General features: G+C 37.2%; 1 protein-coding gene across 3 annotated transcripts in view; it reads right to left on the bottom strand.

Moving 5' to 3' along the window:
* Positions 1-21,131, bottom strand: part of THSD7A (thrombospondin type 1 domain containing 7A) — a 446,765-nt gene that overhangs the window by 147,192 nt on the left and 278,442 nt on the right. For all 3 annotated transcript variants that reach the window (XM_058724979.1, XM_058724982.1, XM_058724980.1), the window contains one exon: positions 20,913-21,125. In XM_058724979.1, the coding sequence (XP_058580962.1) occupies positions 20,913-21,125 (213 nt within the window). The remainder of the gene's footprint in view (positions 1-20,912; positions 21,126-21,131) is intronic.

The following is a 21,131-nucleotide window of genomic DNA, read 5'->3' as shown; positions in this document are numbered from 1 at the left end:
ATAAAAATAAAGTATTCAATATAACTTCTTTATTCTTTTACTTGCTAGATTATACTCATTTGGAACATTCCTTCTTTCATTAGCATTATGACAGCCCGTAAAAAGTCCTTCACATAAAACATAAATTCTACAACATATGGATATATTTCCCCACTTTCTAAATTTAATGTGTGACAGGGGAACAAAAGAACATCAACATCACTGATTAAAAACAAATTTCATGGCAGTAAAATTTGCAGGGTTATGCTTAGATCAAATTTTATTTTATAGACAAACAAAATTTTGGATTAGTTTAAAAAAGAACAAGAGTGTCTCACCCTTCCTTCCTCCCTTCTGTAGTTAGAGTTCTATTTCTAAATGATCTGATTATACCACTTCCCTAGCAGAACACTTTTAATTCCAATGGATGAAACAAAGTCTCTTTAACTAAGCTTCTTTCATGTTTTGTACCATCCACAGAGACTCATCTCCTCCAACTTTCCAAATACAAATTCTGCAGTGAAAAGTACAAATGTTTACAGCTCCCAGATATCTTAAGTTTCTTCACACCTCTATATGCCTGTAAGGCTGCTCTGAACTGAAAATATACTGACCTTCTTCAGAATCTTTATTTATCCTTTGAGTTAACACATAAGTCATCTTTTTTCTAAAGCCTTCAGTGACCCTCCAAGGTAGAAAGTAAACTCTACCTGCTCTGCCCCTTAGCACCCTCAATATATTTCAATAGTAGCATATGTGCTGCCGAAGTGAGCACCTGAATATATTTCTAGTTTAAAAATTACTGCATTGTTTAAACAATTTGATGACACATTTTCCCATCTCCAGCTAGCTGCCATTATTAATACGACTATCACCAGCATATACTACAATGCCTGAAAGGGAGCAGATACAGTAAATGTTGTGAAAGGAATGAATGGATCGATCCAGGTGGCAGACATGAAAATCTATGTTCAAACCAAGTCAAACTGTTGTTTATGAGATCAGAACTTCTCTAGAGGGTTCCAGCTCTCTCATCAATACAGCCATCTCCTCGGTTATAGCTCCTAGAAAAGCCCAGACTAAATATTCATAAGGCATAAATTTCTCACTTAAAAATCCTGATGTAGCTCTGAATCAAAGTTGGCACTTTGTAATCTTAAGTTAAAAAATCAAGAAGACATTTTGTGACATCATGTCATTTCTATCACGATCTCAGCAACAATTTACTGCAATGTCAAAAGTTAGATGAGAAAATAATCCCATTTATAAATGCAACAAAAAGAGTAAAATACTAAGGAATAAACTTAACCATGGAGATGAACACCTGTACTCTGCAAACTAAAAAACACTGATAAAAGAAACTGAAGATGACACAAACAACTGGAAAGATATATCATACTCAAGGATTCAAAAAATTAATACTGTTTAAATGTCCATATTGTCCAAAGCAATCTACAGATTCAATGCAATCCTTACCAAAACCAATGTCAATAGCATTTTTCACAGAACTAGAAAGTAATCCTAAAATTTGTATGGTGCCACAAAAGACCCTATAGCCAAAACCATCTTGAAAAAGAAGAACGAAACTGAAGTATCACAATCCCAAATTTCAAGATATATTACAAAGCTACAGCAGTCAAAACAATATGGTACTAGAACAAAAACAGACATATAAATCAGTGGAGAAGAACAGAAAGTCCGGAAATAGACCCATGATTATATGCCCAATTAATCTTCAACAAAGAAGTCAAAAATATACACTGGGAAAAAGTCCCTTCAACAAATGGTGTTGGGAAAACTGGACAGCGACATGCAAAAGAATGAAACTGGGCCACTTTATTACACCATACACAAAATAAACTAAAAATGGATTAAACACTTAAATGTGAGACTTAAAGCCATAAAACTCCTTAAAGAAAACATAGGCAGTAATCTCTTAGATGTTGACCTTAGCAGTATTTTTCTAGATAGTCTCCTCAGGCAAGAGAAATGAAAGCAAAAATAAACAACTGGGATGACACAAAAATAAAAAGCTTTCACACAGTGAAGGAAACCATCAACAAACTAACAAGGCAACCTACTGAATAGGAAGAGATATTTGCAAATAATACAACTGATTAGGGGTTAATATCCAAAATATATAAAGGACTTATGAAACTTAACATCCCCAATACAAAGATTCCAATTAAAAGTGGACAGAAGATCTAAAAATACATGTTTCTAAAGAAGACATATAGATGACCAAGAGATAGCTGAAAAAATGCTCATCACTAATTATCAGAGAAATTCTAAATCAAAACCACAATGATCTATATCACCTTACACTTGTTAGCATGGCTAGTATCAAAAAGACAAGAAATAACATGTGTTGCTTAGGATGTGGAGAAAAGGCAAACTTTGTGCACTGTTGGTAGAAACGCAAATTGGTGCTGTCACTGTGGAAAACAGAAAGGAGAATTCTCAAAAACTTTAAAACAGGACTACCATATGATGCAGTAATTCCACTACTGGGTATTTACCACCCCCCCCGCCAAAAACTGAAAACACTAATTTCAAAATACATATGTACCCATATACATATTGCAGTATTATTCACAATAGCCAAGATATGGAAGCAATAAAGTATCTATCAATAGATGAAGGATCAAGAAGGTATTATTGATACACACACACACACACACACACACACACACACACACACACACTCTAGAATATTACTCATTTATTAAAAAGAATGAAATCTTGCCATTTGCAATAACATGGATGGACCGAGAGGGTATTAAGCTAAGTGATATGAGCCAAAGAAAGAAAAATAAATATGACTTCATGGATATAAAGAATCTAAAAAAGAAACCCAAAAGAAAACAAACAAGCAAGCAAACACACAAACAGAAATGTATCCATAAATAGAACAAACTGATGGTTGCCAGAGGGAAGCATAGTGGGGGATGGATAAGATAGGTGAAGGGGAGTAGGAGATACAGGACTCTAGTTATGGAAGGAATTAAGTTATGGGGATAAATGGTGCAGCATGAGAAATACAGCGAATGGTATTGTTAACAGTGTTGTTTGTTGACAGATGGTGGTAGTGAGTATAGAAGCACATACAGAGTTACAGAAGGGCTATGTTGTATACCTGAAACTAACGTAACATTGTATCAGCTGTAAGTCAATTAAAAATGTTTTACTATCAACTAAAAAAAAAAAAGGTAGAAGAGAATAGGAATGAAAAAAAGATTTTGTAACAATAGTGTCCACACAAAGAAACAAACAAACGGTGGCAGAGGCACTTTAGACACTCCAACATTCCTGTTGGCCTACTTGTGCTTTGTTAAGGACAAATGTTTTCTTAATCTAACATCAAGTGCTCTGCAGAGACAAAACAATTTTCTCTTCTTCCACCCAGAATGTCACCCTGCGTTCTTTTAACTGAGAAGCCTGTATAAATCAATTCATGTGGAAAAGCTTCATTACACCCTTTTTAAGTATAATCTAGGGATTTTGCAAATATTTTCATAGACATGTTCATAAGGAAAATGGAGAGTGAAAACTTGTTTAGTGGTGAATTCTGGATGCATCTGGGAGTACAACCCAGGGAGCCACTCAGCCAAAGCAGGGACTTTCTAGTCTCCTTCTGTACCAGTTAGATCTCTTTGGGGATAAAAATAACAAAGAGACTTTACTGCCTTAAAAAAATGTCGGGGCGCCTGGGTGGCTCAGTCGGTTAAGTGTCCAACTTTGGCTCAGGTCATGATCTTGCAGCCCGTGAGTTCGAGCCCCGCGTCGGGCTCTGTGCTGACCGCTCCGAGCCTGGAGCCTGCTTCGGATTCTGTGTCTCCCTCTCTCTCTGACCCTCCCCCGTTCATGCTCTGTCTCTCTCTGTCTCAAAAATAAATAAACGTAAAAAAAAAATTAAAAAAAAATAAATTATAAAAAAATGTCTTTGGTAAATATTAAAAATGGCTCAGGTGAGGATAGATTCAAAAGCTCAAAAGACACCAATAAACACCTCCATCTCTGCTTTCTTCTACCTTTTATGTGATCAACGTCAGGTAGTGATGCTGGACTGCTCCAGTGTTTCTTTTAGTTATTTCTGCACAAATTCTTGGGTGTTTTCTTTCTTGCTAGCCCGGACTGGGTCATACGTTCATCCTTAAAACTATCATTACAGCCAGGTAGATGGGATACAGCTTTGGGAGATGGGAATAATCCTAGCAAGCCTTATGAATAGGTTTAGGGGATGGATGAATTCCTCAAAGAAAAATCAGAGGCACAGCTGATGATCGAAGAGAATGAATGAATGTTGAGGAGGCAAGTAACACGTGATTAACATGTTTTAAGATTTTATACCAACTCAGCAATTTCTTTCAATCAAAGTTGTAAAATTTTAAGATATAAGATCAAAGATTTAAATATTTTACTGATTTGCTTAAACTTCTTTATCCCCTCCAGCCTACTGGCGAAATTGAAAGTTATGAAAAAGCACTGTATGTTATGGCTTTTCATACCTCATTCTCTGTTTCAACAACAGGTACCCCTGAAATAATAAATCTCAGATTGAGGATCACAGCTAAGCGGCATCTCCTCTTTTACTTCCTAGTGTGGCGTTTTGGCGATTTGGGGGTGGGGGGGAAGATATATTTTCTCCAGCTCCCATGTAATGCAGTGATAAGTATCAGTGGTTTTGAAGTTCAAAGATGACTACAAATTTCTTTTCTCATTATATTTAATTGCCATTCCATGAAAATATTGTCCGATTTTATGTAAGTCCAATTTCTGACTATAGTCAGTAACTTGTTATCTTGCTAAGGAAAGAAAGACTATAATTTTCTTTGCATGACATATTTAGTGCAATTCTTACACCATACTAATAAAAATGCACACTTATAATCTACTTTAAAATTAATAGTAAATTGTCACAAGAATGAATTTTCAAACTTTCGTCAAACTGGAATAATCTTAGCTCTCGTCACAAGACATGACTAGCTCAATACAAGTTTGAATCAATAGTATGTGTCAAGTGGAAAAAAGAAACATCAATTCAGAGATATATTTCCTTGATCTAAGAAACAGGTAAAAGATTTTCAATTATGGAATTTAACAAGTGAAACCAGTGATATGTTTTTCTATTATGGAATTTACTATTATATACTTATTATTTTCTGATATCTAGAAGAATAAATAGGCACATATTCCTTTAAGGCAGTATAGATACATACAAACATATGCTGTGAAAATAAGTATACTTATTTAGTGAGGATATTATGAAAATAGACTATAAATCATTTAATCGGTATAGGTAAGTAATAAAATTCCTATCCTTAGCCAAACAAAGAAAAAAGAACAATCTTTGTGCTTAGGTAACTTTTTCACTATTGAAGTCATCTGAGATGAATGATCATAACAGCAAATACTTAAAACAGTTTTTATCATGTGTCAGGCACAGTTCTTACTGCTTAACATTAACTCATGTTTACTCTTACTGCTTAACATCTATTAACTCATGTTTACTCAACAATATTATGAGTAGGTAATTGTACTATTTGTATTTCACAGATGAGGAAACTTAGTCACAGGGGATTTAAGTAACTTGCCAAAAAGAATGGCAAAGTTAGCATCTGAACCTATACTCATTGTTTCAATGACTGGGCTCCAGAAAATTGAATCTCAACAAATAACAGTCTAATGATAAAATACTGTGAGAAGAATCCTCCAGATTATAGGATTTTATGAACATTCTATTTATTTTTTTCTTTTTATGCAAATGCAGTAGCTGTTTTGCTCTGGTGTTCTGGGACTTCAGCGTAATAGAATTTGAAGCCATATTGAGATGGTAACAGAGTGTGCAATTTGGTGTCATACTTTGTCTGACATCTGGTAGGCAAAGTTTGAATTTGCAGTGAGAGAAATAACAAAAATTTACTTAAGGAGAAACTGAGAGTCATTTTCTGAAAAGATGTGACATTTAGGGATAAAAGAAAGCAAGAAATCTGCCATGAAACAGAGACTTACTGACAATCTGTTATGTGAAACACAGCACTAAGAAATAGGTATACAAAGCGAAATTAGGCATGATCCTTGCCCCATAGTAAAGTATACAGAGGATAGTAGGCAACAGTAAAGTGTAAATAACCAAATTCTGTAAAATATATAATGGTATAATAAACAGAAGGAAAGAAAAGGCAATTGCTAAAAGGGCTGGATGAAATTGGGGAGACATTCCGTGACTCCCAAATGACTTTGAACTTTATGTAGAAAAGCAACAAACAGAAAGTCAACAAAAGATTTTAAGCAGCCAAATGACAAAATAAAGACAGGATTTATGGTGGTAGACCTACAATTCCAGAATAAGGAAAATCTTATGCAAAACAACATAAGTTATCTCTTTAAAAACAAGTAACTTATGGTCACTTGTCAGCTCAAACCCTTCAATGGATTCTCATCTTAGAGTAAAAGACAAAGACCCTAGATGCCCTCAGAGAGTTCATAAACTCTCTGACCTCATCCAGATTATTCTTCCCGTGATTCACTCTTCTCCAACCACACTGGCTGCCCTGTTGTTCCCCAGATTCAAAGGCAGTTCCTACCTCAGGATCTTGCATTTGGTGTTCCTCTGGAAAGAATATTGTATTCCCAGATTCTCAAAGGACTTACTTTTCCACTTCTTTTATGTCTCTTCACAAATGTCACTCTAACAGGACTGAACAAACTGTGGGGCTATGAATGAGGTGAGAAACACTGGAAACACTAACTTTGGAGGAAAGATGATGAGTCTGGCTTTGTTACATTGTGATTTTGAAATGTCAGCAGGATGCAGTTGAGGTTTCCAGGTGTAGTTCTATAGCAGAAGGTTGAAAGGGAATGTTAACACTTAAGAAGCAAAGAAAAAAATCTATATAGCATATAGGAAACAGAACAAGTAGCCTGTGTAGATTAAATACATCTACAAATTCTGATGAGTACCTCCCATCAAAAGGTATAACTGATTCTACTATCCCTTGAATCTGGCTGGCCTTGCAACTTGCTGTGACCTAAGAATGTGGTCTAAGTGACCTTTTGATTGTTCCAGAACCCAGACATGAAGAGATCATTCATCTGTTTTGCCTTTTTGGAACAATGTCCTAAGATGACCTTGAAAATAAGCCAGTGTAGTCTACTGGACTATGAACGGATACATGGAGGAAAAACATGGTAACTTCATTGAAATTAATGAGGCCAACATGGACATCCCAGTCACGCCTGCTCTCTGGCTGAATGAAGCTGCATCAGTGATCTCAAAACTGCCCGCCCAGCCAACCAACAGAATTGAGAAAAAAAAAACTTTTAATCATTAAGCTTAGAGTGGTTTGTTACGCAGCATACATATCTGGCATAGAACTTAGTACCTAGAAATGGGGTGTCACTTGAACAAAAACCTAAAACATGGAGGGATGACTGTGAGACTTGTGGTGGGTAAAAGATGAAAGGAGGTGAGATGACATTTAATGGAGGCTGGAGAAAGAATCTCATATTACATATTGATGGAAAAGTTGGGAAAACAGTTACTTAAGAAAACTTAAAAAATAGAAAATGTATCTAAAGAACCTGTGGATACAGATAAGGATATTTTCAGGAAAAATGTTAAAAATGTCAATTCAATTTTTCCTCTTGAGGATGAGATGCTATAGGGACAGAAATAAACGAAAGAGGGAGTAAGAGTGTGCAAGTAGAATTTAGATAATGCCTTGATGTGTTGAAATGGAAAATAGAATGGTTTCTCACCCTTCGTTCTCTGGCAGAAGATTTTCAGAGTAATAAATGGCCTAAGGTAAAAATCAATTTAAGGATGTAGCTAAAAATTCTTTGATAATACCTCAGAAATAGTTAAGTGATTCCTAGAAGATTCTCTCAGTTAGATAAAAGGGCTTCTAATAATCTTAAAGGCATTTTCCAAAGCAGCCTCATACATGGTCCAAAGTAAAGACAGGCTTTTCTCAAAAACAAATTATATAAATTATGGATATTGCTTTTGGGGTACAGAGTGATCTCTAATGAGATCCATAAGAAACGCAAACATTACGTGTTGTATTGCTAAAAAACACTGCCAACTTGGTCTTAGAGAAACTGAAACAGTTCAAAATGAAAGAAAGGCCCCTGGGCTCTGTGATGTATATGGGCGGGAGGCAGATTTTAAAACTACAATTTTTTTAGTTTTAAAAAAAATGTATACTTTTGGTGAAGGGAAAAAGGGCCCTATTTTTTGAAAATAAATTACCCGAATGATTCAAATTTGCATTGTGCCCAGAAATTAAAATATCTTTCAACATGAAGGTCCTATTTTCTATGTTTTGACACCTTAAAACATTCTGCAGACGTTCAGCTAAACTGAAAGATTCTGTAGGATAATATTATTTTCAAAAAAAAAAAAAGTAAGAAAAAGAAATGAAAGAAACAAGGGGCGCCTCGGTGGCTCAGTTGGTTGGGTGACCGACTTCAGCTCAGGTCATGAGCTGTCATGAGTTTGTGAGTTCAAGCCCTGCGTCGGGCTCTGTGGTGACAGCTGAGAGCTTGGAGCCTATTTCAGATTCTGTGTCTCCCCCTCTCTCTGTGTCTACCCCTCCCCTGCTCACTGTGTCTCTCTGTCTCTCAATAATAAATAAACATTTAAAAAATTAAAAAAAAAAGAAATGAAAAACAAACAAACAAAAACCCCACAATAATCAAAAGAAGTTTGTAAACTCAAAGGCAAGGTTCCTGGATACAGGATTTAACTAGTCAGAAGAAAACTTAAGCATCACAATAAAATACTTTTTTAGAAAACAGAAAGGATTGGAAATATACAAGTTAGGGACAAAAGCACTTAAACCTTTACCAAAAACATTTTAAAAATACTCTAATACTATTATCCAAAATAATAATGTATTTTAGTGTATGTGTAGTATGGTACTATGTGGAAAATACAAACTACAATTCTGTTTAAGATGGCAAGTTCTAGAATTCTGAGTTCATCAAACAATACTCTACATGACTTATATATATAAGACTGTTATATATACATACATTACATTGTATAACTTATTTTCTTTTTTCCTTCTTAAAAAATCTATGATTAAAGGGCAATAATGAATTATTTCGAGGTGCACAGAAGAGAATTTACGACAAGTTTCCTGGTGAGAGAGAAAAACCTCAGCTCCTCTGAAAATAAAAGCTCAAAGTAAGTATATACAATCAATCAATCAATCAATCAATCAATCAAAATAAAGAATAGCCACACCCAACTGCTGTATCTGACAAAACTCATCTATTTGTGAGTCAGACGCAGATCATGAGAGAGTGAATAATATAACTGCAGGAAAATTTTGGTATTCCTGGGTTAGGAGGGGGTGTACTTTGCACGTGGAGGGATTGAAAACAATTGTGACCCACAGGGTAGACTACTGTAAATTAATATTTTGGCCATAATTCTGTGTAATGTCTCTTACTGGGAGAAGAGTCTATTTCCCTACCCATTAAATCTGAGTTGTCATTGCAACTAGCTTTGACCAAGAGAATGTGGCAGAAGTGACAATGTGCAGTTCAAGAGGCCTGCCAGCTTGTTTTTGTCTTCTCAGAGCAGTGCCATAAAACCACCACGTAAGAAAGCTGGTCTAGCTTATTGGAGGATGAGAGCCCATGTGGAGAAGCACGAGTGTACCTTAGTACACAGCACCAACTGTAAAATATGTGAGGGAGGCCATCTTGGACCTTCCAGTCATAGCTACATCTCCATAAATGAGCCCAGGTGAAACCTGAACTGGAACTTCCCAGAATCACGAGAAATCCTAATTGGTTTTATTTTCAGCCAGTAAGTTTTGAGGTGATTGTTAGCCAGTAATAGTTAAATGATCCACGGCCTGAGAAGTAGGGAGGGAACCAGAGGAAAGTGAAATCAATGAAGTCACATGACAATAAAGTCTGACAGAGGAGATAAAAGCAGAGTTGAAGAAGCAAACAAGGGATAATGGAAGGGAAGAGAGGTATCTGTTGGGTTTAATAATTCAACTCCTGTCTAATTTGACTGAAAGATGTCCTTTCCATCCATAGTGGCTTTTATTGACCCACCTTTGAATAAGGTGACTGCCGTGAGGTTTTTAAGGCACCTGGCTACCTATGATAAAGTGAAAGGGCTGTTGTCTTTTCTTTTTTTTCTTATATTTGCCATTAGAGGTAATAGCTAACACTCAGTGGGACATTTATATCACATCTCATGAAGTGGTAAGTAAACTAGGCTTATTTAAATTTCATCAGAGTCTTGTGCTAATTCTCCCTTTGAAAAAGAAAATTCTTTATAAAACCCTACTCTTCGCCAAGAAATTTCTATGCAAAAGAACACTGGCTCAATCCAGATGGTTTCCTTACAAACAAACAATAATTTTTACTAACAATATATCAAAATACACACACACACACACACACACACACACACACACACAAAACACCACAGATCAGGTTATCTTATGCTAGATTTTTTAAGGCCAAAATAAAATTGTGATTACTACAAACCAACAGTAAAGAATAGCCTCTTGCCTTAAATTTTCTAAAAAGCTATAGCAACTTTCTCCTTTACAACAAATTAGAGAATCTCAATGCAATTATAGGAAAAAACTCCTATCAACAGTATTAGATGATCCTAATTGTAAAGTGACAGACCTTAGATTTAAGCATAACATCCAACCTAATTATATTTCAAACACATTAAATGGCATAGCATTCTCCAGGAAAGCAACTTCTTAGTTGACTTATTGCTTAAATTATAGAAAAACAATTCAGTTAGAGGACATATTTTTGCATTTAAAAGATCAGCTTTTCCATGTAATGGCTGTATAATTTGTGTTAAAAAGTAGATGCCAGTTCTACAGAGTGATCATGCTTTTGCAACTGTGTTCTTATCTAGCACTACAGACGTTTGAAGTGACCTGAACTCAGAGTTTTGGCCAAAATTTTAGAAGTCAATCTTATTTAGGTTAGCTTCCATTCTAAATTTATACAAATTTTAACTTAAGTTTTCATAACTCCTCCCATTTGTTTATTATGATGTTCTTGTCCATCATTGATAAATAATTATGACAAAATATAGCACAAAAGTTATTCTCCTGGTAGAAAGAACCAAAAATATGTATGAACACCCTCTTCAAGTTCTTAAAAAGGTATTCTAACATTTTCAAATATGAAACGATCTCAATGTCTGCTGCTTGATTGTTTTCAGATTTTTCAGCCTTCTGAAGTTCCATTAAAACTTAAATAGAATTACTTGAATTTCACTGGGAAATTCAACAACCTCTTAAGAGACTGTGAATCCTCCCTCTCATTTTTCTGTTAGAATTTTCACGGGGCTAATACTTCTCTTAAAACTTTTGGTTCCAAATTCTGCCTCCTCTGTCTCAAAATTTATCAGTCATTCCTAGGGTGATCATACCACTTGCTCTACAAAGCAGGACACTTATTAGAACAAAGGGGGTGGCATTAATAATGGCCTCAAGAGCGGCGCCTGGGTGGCTCAGTTGGTTAAGAATCCTACTCTTGATTTCAGCTCATATCATGATCTCACGGTTCCTGGGATTGAGCCCTGTGTCAGTCTGTGCTGACAGCGTGGGGCCTGCTTGGGATTCTTTCTCTCTCTCTCTCTCTCTCTCTCTCTCTCTCTCTCTCTGCCCCTCCCCGGTTGTTCTCACTCATGTGTGCACTCTCTCTCTCTCAAAATAAACCTAAAAAAATTAATGACCTTAAGAAAATGGTACTGTCCTGAACAAACCAATAAGATGGAATTACCTATTTCATACCAAAGGGTATTTCTAGTTAGCTGTGGCCATCCTCAAGCTTTTTCTTCCTTGAGATCCTTACTCTCATTTCTTCCAGACCCTTCTCACATCCTTTTTTTTATAACCCCCAAACTCTGTGCCTCTCTCTCCATTCTGCCACAGGTAGCTTAAAAATTCTATTTTATTTTGCAGAACTCAACTCTTATCATTAAGGCAATGTAAAGAGTACTGCCCATTTGTCAACCAAAAAGGTTCATTCAAATCATTTCCCTAAACTGGAAAACCTGTATCCTTTTTGGCCTTCCTTCTCTAGTGTAAAAGACACAATTACCAGGTGTTAGGTTTTAGTACATACAACATGTACAACACTTCCCACTTTAATTCAATCTCTTCCTCAATAATATTGTTGCACAGCTTGGAACTCCTGCGATCCCTTTTACTGGACCTTTGCTCCCATCTCTCACAATTCTGCTGCTAATATCTCATTCCTGACTTTCAGTTGAATGATCTTGGACACTAGAGCTGTCTGGCTCATACAGAGAGCTAGAAGGTTCTGGGACCCATCTTCCTCCATCCTCTAGCAGTTGTGAGCCAACAGTTGACTGGTGTGAGTATTAAAAGCCTCACTTTTTTCCCCCTAAAGCCACAACCTTTGGGGTTTAAACTCCAGAATATCTCCCCTAATCAAACTGAGTCTCTAGCTTTGCTGTTTTCCTGTGCAGAAAAGTTAACATAGCAGGCCCAACAGTGTTATCCTAAGATGGCCTTATTCACTAGGTTGACCCAGAACTTCAATTTCTGGAGGTCTCCATTATTTTCTAAATGAGAAGTGTTGATCACTGTACTTAAAGTATTTGCACAATGTGGCTTAGGTTGAACATGTGCTTTCCTTTTGGAGTATGGATGACTCCAGAGGATGACTATATGGCTGACTCCTGACGTAAACTCTGAATACCTATGTAGGCTCAGAAGAGGTTACCTGAACACAGTGCTTCACAAGTGTTGACACAACTCACTGGTGAAAAAATTACGCACATCCTGTTTGTCTCCATGGGGAGAGGAATCTTGGAAGCCTATGCCTGGTTTCTTCCAGACTTTTGCCCCATATGCCTATTCTCTTCACAGTTTTTGCTTTGTATTCTGTCACTGTAATAGATCAAAGCTGTGGGTATGTCTCTGTGTTGAGTTCTGTGAGTCCCTTTAGTGGGAGCAGTCTTGGGAACCCAAGACACATTACCTCTTCTCTATTTTGCTTCTTTATTCCCTCTCCTCTCACTGGTTTCTCCTGGGAGCACATCCTTAATAAACTGTGTGCATCAAATTCCTTGACCTGGCTTATGCTCCGAGGAGGATTTATGAATACTTTTAATTAGGCAAAATATTAGTCTCAACTATAAGCTTTATAACTTTTCTCTCTATTCTTGGATTGCTCTGCTCCCCATCCTTTAACTCCTCATCCTACATACCTCTGTCGCTCTTCAGATTGTTATTCCTTAAAAAAAAAAAGTTTATTCATTTTGAGAAAGAGACAGTGTGTGCACATGCGCATGTGACAGTGTGCGAGCAGGGGAGGGGCAGAGAGAGAGTCCCAGATAGGCTCAATGCTGTCAGCACAAAGCCCGATGAGGGCTCAATCCCACAAACTGTAAGATTATCACCTGAACTGAAATCAAGAGTTGGACACCTAACCAAATGAGCCCACCCAGGTGCCCCCCTTTTCTTACTTTAGAGAGAGAATGCATGTGCAAGTAGGGAAAAGGGACAGAGGGAGACAGAGAGAATCTTAAGCAGACTCCACACTCAACATGGAGTATGGAGCCCGATGTGGGGATGGATCCCATGTCTCTGGGATCATGACCTGAGCCAAAATCCGGAGTCAGCACTCAACTGACTGAGCCACCCAGGTGTCCCCAGACTTTTATTCATAATAAACATATATTTGGACAAATTAATTCAATGTTTATACAATTTATAAACTGGACACAGATTGTACTTCACGGTTTAAAATAAAATAGAGCAGTACCTCACACCATCTCTCCCAACACCGAGTCTTACCTTCCAGAGGTCAGAATTTTCAATATTTTCTAGATATTTATTCCTGCATTTACCTCAAGATACTGAAATGATAACCCTTACATTAGTCTTACTACTGAATACATTGGAAAAAAGAAGTATGACATAAAGTACTCGGGAAATAAATAGTATGCAAGTATCCCTTTCCTCTACTCATATTTAGATGCATATTTCATTCCAGAAGAAAGAAAAATTTCGGAAAGAGTAAGCAGTCACATGACAAGCCAGCCCTCTGGACATTAATATCATCGTTTCCCATCTTTTACAGTAGGTTCCTTTGGCATTTCTGATGATATGCAAAAGTGTTCCAAAAGATATAGAAAAACTTACTATAAAGGCTTTCTTTGAAACTAATCTCAACATATTCTTGATCACAGGTCTTTTTTTAGCATTATCCAAATCCATTCAGTTTGCTTTGGTACTGTGCTGGGGTAACAGATTTGGGTGTTAGGCTCCACCAAAACAATCCCTTTCTCATTTTACTACATTGGTTCATAAACTTCATTGCACATCAGAATGATCTAGGGAGGTTCATAAAAAAAGCAGCTTTCTTTCTAAAAATAAGGGGCAGGGACGCACCTAGGTGGCTCAGTCACTTGAGCATCTGATTCTTGATTTTGGCTCAGGTTATGATCCCAGGGTCATGAGATGAAGCCCCATTTCAGGCTCATTGAGCGTGGAGATTTCTTAAAATTCTTTCTCTTTCTCTCCCTTTCTGTCTCTCCCTCTCCCCCAACCCCCCCCCCCCCCCCGCCGCCTTGACCTCACCTCTCTACCCCATTTGTGTGGTCTCTCTCTATAAAATTAAAAAAATGCAGCTTTCTGGCATTTGCCTCCACAGACTGAAATTCATTGGAGTCTGAATGAATTCAGACTTCTCTATGATTGGAGTCGTAGAGAAGACGACTTAGGAATCTGATTTTATAGTATACTTAAGGGGATTCTGGTACTGGGGGATCTAGAACACTCTGAAAAAATCGATCTGGAATTTCAAAGAGTAAACTAAAAAAAATATTTGAATAAAATGAATACATACATATGTCCATATATCTTATATCCACTTATAAAGACTGGTAAATATCTAATATAATTGATGTAGTACTACCATTTGTATATGAGGCATTTGTTGGCAGATGTTCTTAATAACCCAATAGGTTTTAACCATAATGGCATGATACAATGGTGTGTTCTAGTCAAGTTTTGGATGTATGGAAAACATTTGTTGCTAATGACATTTAAACTCAGTTGGTTTTAATAAATAAAGTAGAGTGATTAAAGGTTATTTATATAATAATTACATTTTCATTTATTTACGTTTTGACAGGCTTTACCCAATGGAAGAGGAAGAAGTTGAGCCAGAGGCATACTGCTTCAAGAATAGCATAATATACTGTTAGGGCCTTGGCTGGTCACTGCTTTTTCTACTGTACCCTTAGGAGCTATGTAATGATGAATTCTATTGATTTACTTCCACAAAAATATTGGTTTTTGGTTTCATGAAAATCTGAGTCAAGTATAAATGTGAGTCATAAATGTCAATGTCACTAGTTATATATTAACTGTTAATGATGCGGAGAAGAATAAGAAATGTAGCTTAGGAGTTGTAGGCATTTTGAAACTGTTGAGATTCACTGCTTTAAAGAGCAATACTAATAACAAAATACAAACTGTGGCTTTGAAATTCTGATATCTGAAATAGAGCACATAGTAAAGAAATATGGATGGCACTACTTTTTTTTTTCAATAGAGGGGAGGGATATGTGGAAACAATATTGGCTTTACAGTCTCTTTAAGTAATTAATAAGACAATGGATCTTCTTATACAAAAATAATGGAAAAATATTCCATGCTCATGGGTTGGAAGAACAAAATTGTTAAAATGTCTGTATTACCCAAACCAATCTACACAGTCACTGCAATCCGTATCAAAATAACACCAGCATTCTTCACAGAACTAGAGCAAACAATCCTAAAATTTGTATGGCACCACAAAAGACCCCAAATAGCCAAAGTAATCCTGAAAAAGAAGACCAAGGCTGGAGGAATCACAGTTCCAGACTTCAGGCTGTATTACAGGCTGTAATTATCAAGACGGTATGGTACTGGCACAAGAACAGACACAATGATCAATGGAACAGAACAGAGAAACCAGACATGGACCCAAAAATGTATGGGCAACTAATCTTTGACAAAGCAGGAAAGAATATCCAATGGAAAAAAGTCTCTTTGGCAAATGGTGTTGGGAAAACTGGACAGAGACATGCAGAAGAATGAACCTGGACCACTTTCTTACACCTTATACAAAAATAAACTCAAAATGAATGAAAGACCTAAACATAACACAGAAGTCATCAAAATCCTAGAGAGGAAAACAGACAACAACCTCTTTGACCTTGGCCAGAGCAACTTCCTACTTGACAAGTTTCCGGAGGCAAGGGAAATAAAAGCAAAAATGAACTAGTGGGAGCTCACCAAGATAAAAAGCTTCTGTATGGCAAAGGAAACAATCACCAAAACTAAAAGGCAACCAACAGAATGGGAGGAGATATTTGTAAATGACATAGCAGATAAAGGGTTAGTATCCAACATCTATACAGAAATTATTGAACTCAACACCCAAAAACAAATAATCCAGTGAAGAAATGGGCAAAAGACATGAATAGCCAATTTTCTGAAGAAGACATCCAGATGGCTAACAGACACATTAAAAAATTGCTCATCACTCATCATCAGGGAAATAGAAAACAAAACCACAATTAAATACTACCTCACACCTGTGAGAATGGTTAAAATTAACTCAGGGAATGACAGATGTTGGTGAGGATGTGGGGAAAGAGGCAAACTTTTGTACTGGTGGCGGGAATGTGAACTCGTGCAGCCACTGTGGAAAACGGTATGGAGATTCCTCAAAAAATTAAAAATAGAACTGCCCTAAGACTCAGCAATTGCACTACTAAGTGTCTATCCTAAGAATATGGGAGTGCTGTTTCATAGGCACACTTGTACCCCAATGTTTATAGCAGTGCTATTGATAATAGCCAAAGTATGGAAAGAGCCCAAGTGTCCATCAATGGATGAATGGATAAAGAAGATGTGGTATACATAATGGAGTATTACTCAGTGATCCAAAGAATGAACTCCTGCTGTTTGCAACAATGTGGATGGAACTACAGTGTATTTAGGCTAAGCAAAATAAATTGGTCAAAGACAAATATCATATGACTTCACTCATATGTGGAATTTAAGAAACAACAGATGAACATAAGGGAAGGGAAGTAAAAATAATATGAAAACAGGGAGAGAGACAAAACATAAGAGACTCTTACATACAGAAAACAAAGTGAGGGTTGCTGGAAGGGTTTTGGGTCGGGGGATGGGCTAAGTGGGCAAGGGGCATTAAGGAGGATGCTTGTTGGGATGAGCAATGGGTGTTATACGTAAGTGACGAACCACTAAATTCTATTCCTGAAATCATTATTACACTATATGTTAACTTGGAGGTAAATTTAAAAAAAAAAATTTAAAAAAGTGAAGACAAAAAAAAAAAAAAAAGACAACGGATCTTCTTCTTTTCCCCTTTCAGCCTAACAGTCTTGTTCTTTTCTAGCTCTAACCAACCAATCTGTTGTTGTGCCAACCAAGACTACCAAAAGTACTCTTGCCACACCAAATTTATACCTTTAAATAAAACATGCAAATTTCACAAAACCTTAAATAGGGCAGATTTTGCTTTTTCTTAAAGGCCCAACAAGCTCTAGGATTTCTCTCCCTTCCAACCCAAATCTCACCATCAGACCTTTTGAATAGTTCCTGTATTTGTGCTGAGTGAGTGGAAATTGCTTTTCTGATGATCTTTAAATTATGAGTGGTAATTTTTTTCTATTACACATCAAGTGTTTATCTTTTTCTGTAAAATCTGTCTTCTGAGTTCCCTTTCATCTCCCATTTCTGCTTACGCCCTCTGTCTGTTAGAGAATCTATGTAAAATTCCTCCTGTGTGCTCTGAAAAACCCTCCCCAATTCTGCTCCTTGGAGGACAACTGGAAAGATGAACAATAATCAGCAGCAAACCCTAATGACTTTTGGAAGCCTGGACAAAGAATATTCCAGGGCAAAAAACTGGAGCCTTTCAATGCTTTGAGGTCATTAACAAAGTTGTGAAATTTGTGAGGAACGTGGGAGAAAAAAGGTCTTTTTATTATTTGCTAACATTCACAGGCTCTAATTCTTCATTTCCCTAGTTGAGCTTTAACTTAATTATAAAACAAAATCTATAGCTGCAGCCAGGCCTAGAGGTAGAGTCTGTACAACTAATCAACTTTAATTCCCTGGGTTCGATTTAATTACAAAACAACATTTGGTGCAGCTGCTAAACACTTACCAGGTGACCACATGATAATAGTGGAGGAGTATTTACAAGTCTCCAGCTTTTGCTCTATTCTATCAGCACAATTAGGTTTCAGCAATATATAAATTTGAGCAGCCTGTAGGGCTTATAATAATAAAGAATTTTCTTGTACTAGTTGAGCCAGTTAAAATACTGAGTTGCACCATGACCAATTCATGTCAGCAAGTAAACTTGAATGATGAAACAGATGTCCTGATAAAGGACAGTAATAACCCATTGAATGTCAATAGTATGTTTCTTTTTCTTAATTGATTTTTTTTGGGGGAGACAGGAAAAGTGAAGTCAGCATATGTATACTGTGAGCTACCAATGTGCTTTTTGGGCTATAATGTACATTACTTTTATTCAATATAACTAGACATACATAACTCATTCTTCTGCTTGTTTTTTAGTGTTCCGTAAGACAATTTAGGGGGTTATTACTTGTGCTACAAAATATTTTTTACCTGACAAAATTAAAATTAATCACTGATATGTTTAAAATAGCCAGTTCCTCTAGTATATTTAAAATATCCTGAATTCATACAAACATCCAGGAAGATCAATGCATTGAGTGAGATCTGATTTTTCATTTGATAATATTTAGACAGAAGTGCCATGCACAATTAACTTTTTATTTTAATGTTTTTGTCATCTTTGTTCACTCAAATACACCTTTTACAATGTGTGGGATCACAGTTCCTCCCAAGGTGTATAGGAGGATAAGAAAAATTATTTGAATTTAGGCAAAAAAATAAGCAGTATCAGTAAGGGAGTTACCAGTGATACTGAAATAAATATGACCTGTACTGTTTTTACAGCAACTCAGAAAGAAGATAATACAGATTGCCATCTAACCCAAATAAACATCTGAAGTTGTGGTTAAGTGCAACAGAACGCATTTCTTTTGCTTCTTCTCCCCATTAGATGTCAATCTCCTTTTCTTTGCCTTTAGAGTGGAACTGGGTAAAAGCTAAAGAGAGGATGTATCATAGGTAATTATATCTATGAAAGGCAGAAAATCTAGAAAAAAGCAGAATGCATAAGATGCATCATAAAATTTCTGCAGCAATAATCCCCTTCCTCTGCCTTCAACCTCAAGTGCTGGTTTGAATTTTACCTAAGGCTGTCCCACATGAAAATGCTGGACCCTGGACAAAGACAACACTATGCGTTTCAAAGTCGAAAGGCTAATTTCTCAGTACTAGCAGTGTCTGTCAGTGTCTTACCCCAGAGAGTATCTTTCTCTACTGAACAGTGACTGAGTCACAGGAGGAAACAATTCTGCTTGCTGGAAGAAAATAGGATGGAAGGAATTATGATGCTTACCAGATGTTCCACTGCCCCTGAGGGGGTACCAGAATGTTTCCGCATGTGCTGTAAACAGCATAAACTGTCAGATCATGGGGCCCTGGGGCTTGGTGCTCATGCTGCTCTGATGTGCAGAGTCACAGCACTCGAGAGTTGGAGGGACCCTTACAGACGATTTTAGTCAAAGGTTTTAAACTATGGCGCAAGGAGTTCTAGGTTTCCTCAGTGTGACTCAGAGATTACTGAAGATTAAGGGGGTCTCCCCAGAACAGTAGCAGTGTTCATGGAGAGAATGTAAAAATCTTGTATTAGGATAACAACAAAACAGGATATTTTATCAAACAAAAAATCAGGTATGAATGTCTACAGTAATTCCTGTACTTTGAGAAAGGAAACTTGTGGAAAATCACCATCCCAGTCGCTCTATGACATTCCTAGAGGTGAGGTCCCCAGAAACCAGGGGTTGATTCTGGAAATCTAGGTTGCAAAAGGCCATGTGGTTCGGGAGTCTGGAAATTAAATTATTCCCCTAAGATTCAACATCAAGGCAGGAAATAAAAGCTTCTCGATTCAAGTCAACCAATTCTTATAATCCTTTATGCACATATCTATGGCGAATAAAAAAATACCACTTAGAAAAGTTACCTTTCCATGCTTTAAAAATTTTTTTTAATGTTTATTTATTTTTGAGAGAGAGAGAGAGAGAGAGCGAGCATGAGCGAGCAAGCAGGAGCACACAAGCAAGCGAGCACGAGCAGGGGAGGGATAGAAAGGAAGAGGGAGCCACAGATCCTAAGCAGGCTCCAGCCTCTGAGCTATCAGCACACAGCCTGGCCTGGGCTGGAATTCACAAACCCTGAGATCATGACCTGAGCCAAAGTCAGACGCTTAACCAACAGAGCCACCCAGGTGCTCCTGTTCTTAAATGGCAATTTAATACTTTATTGCCTTGATGATGATATAATTCTTATTCTGTTACTGGCTTCCAAATTTAAAAAATACCGTGATTGTTCAAAGAACCTCCTCATTGCCACCATTAGAGAGACAGAGAGAGAGAGGGAGAGACAGACAGAGAGGGAGGGAGGGAGAGACAGAGAGATTAAGTGAGAGACTGAGAAAAAGGGGAGAAAGAAAGGACAAGGAAAGGAAAGGAAAAGAAGGAAGGAAGTAAGGAAGAAGGTTGGAAGGAAACAAAGAGGAGAAGGGGGAGAGAGAAGGGAAGATGGGAGGGAGGGGAAGAAACGAGGAAGAAACAGCTATTTCTGTGTTTGTAAATAGAGCCCATTATAATAAAGGGGTGTGAGATTTTAACATAAAGTAAGGCATAATCTCCAGGGTTAAAGAGACATTTGTAAAAGCAGGGTAGATACACCTGCCTGACTCACCGTCACTGTTGATGCACACAACCTCCTGAACCTGAGTGCCTGGGCCACATTCCTTTCCATTGTCTGGTTCACAGTCTCCGAGCCTCACTGCTTTCCATTCATAGCAGGATGGCTCTTCACAGGGAATGGCTTCCAGTAAGTGAGGGCAGTTCCCAGTGCCCCCAGAGCCTCCAGTGGGCTCATTGGTAATCCGCCGCTTCCTCAGTTTGAAACCTGAAT

Source organism: Neofelis nebulosa, chromosome 4 (genome assembly GCF_028018385.1).
Source record: "Neofelis nebulosa isolate mNeoNeb1 chromosome 4, mNeoNeb1.pri, whole genome shotgun sequence".
Lineage (NCBI taxonomy): Eukaryota > Metazoa > Chordata > Mammalia > Carnivora > Felidae > Neofelis > Neofelis nebulosa.
Note: the sequence above shows the minus strand (reverse complement) of the source record. Positions and strands in the feature narration are given on the sequence as shown.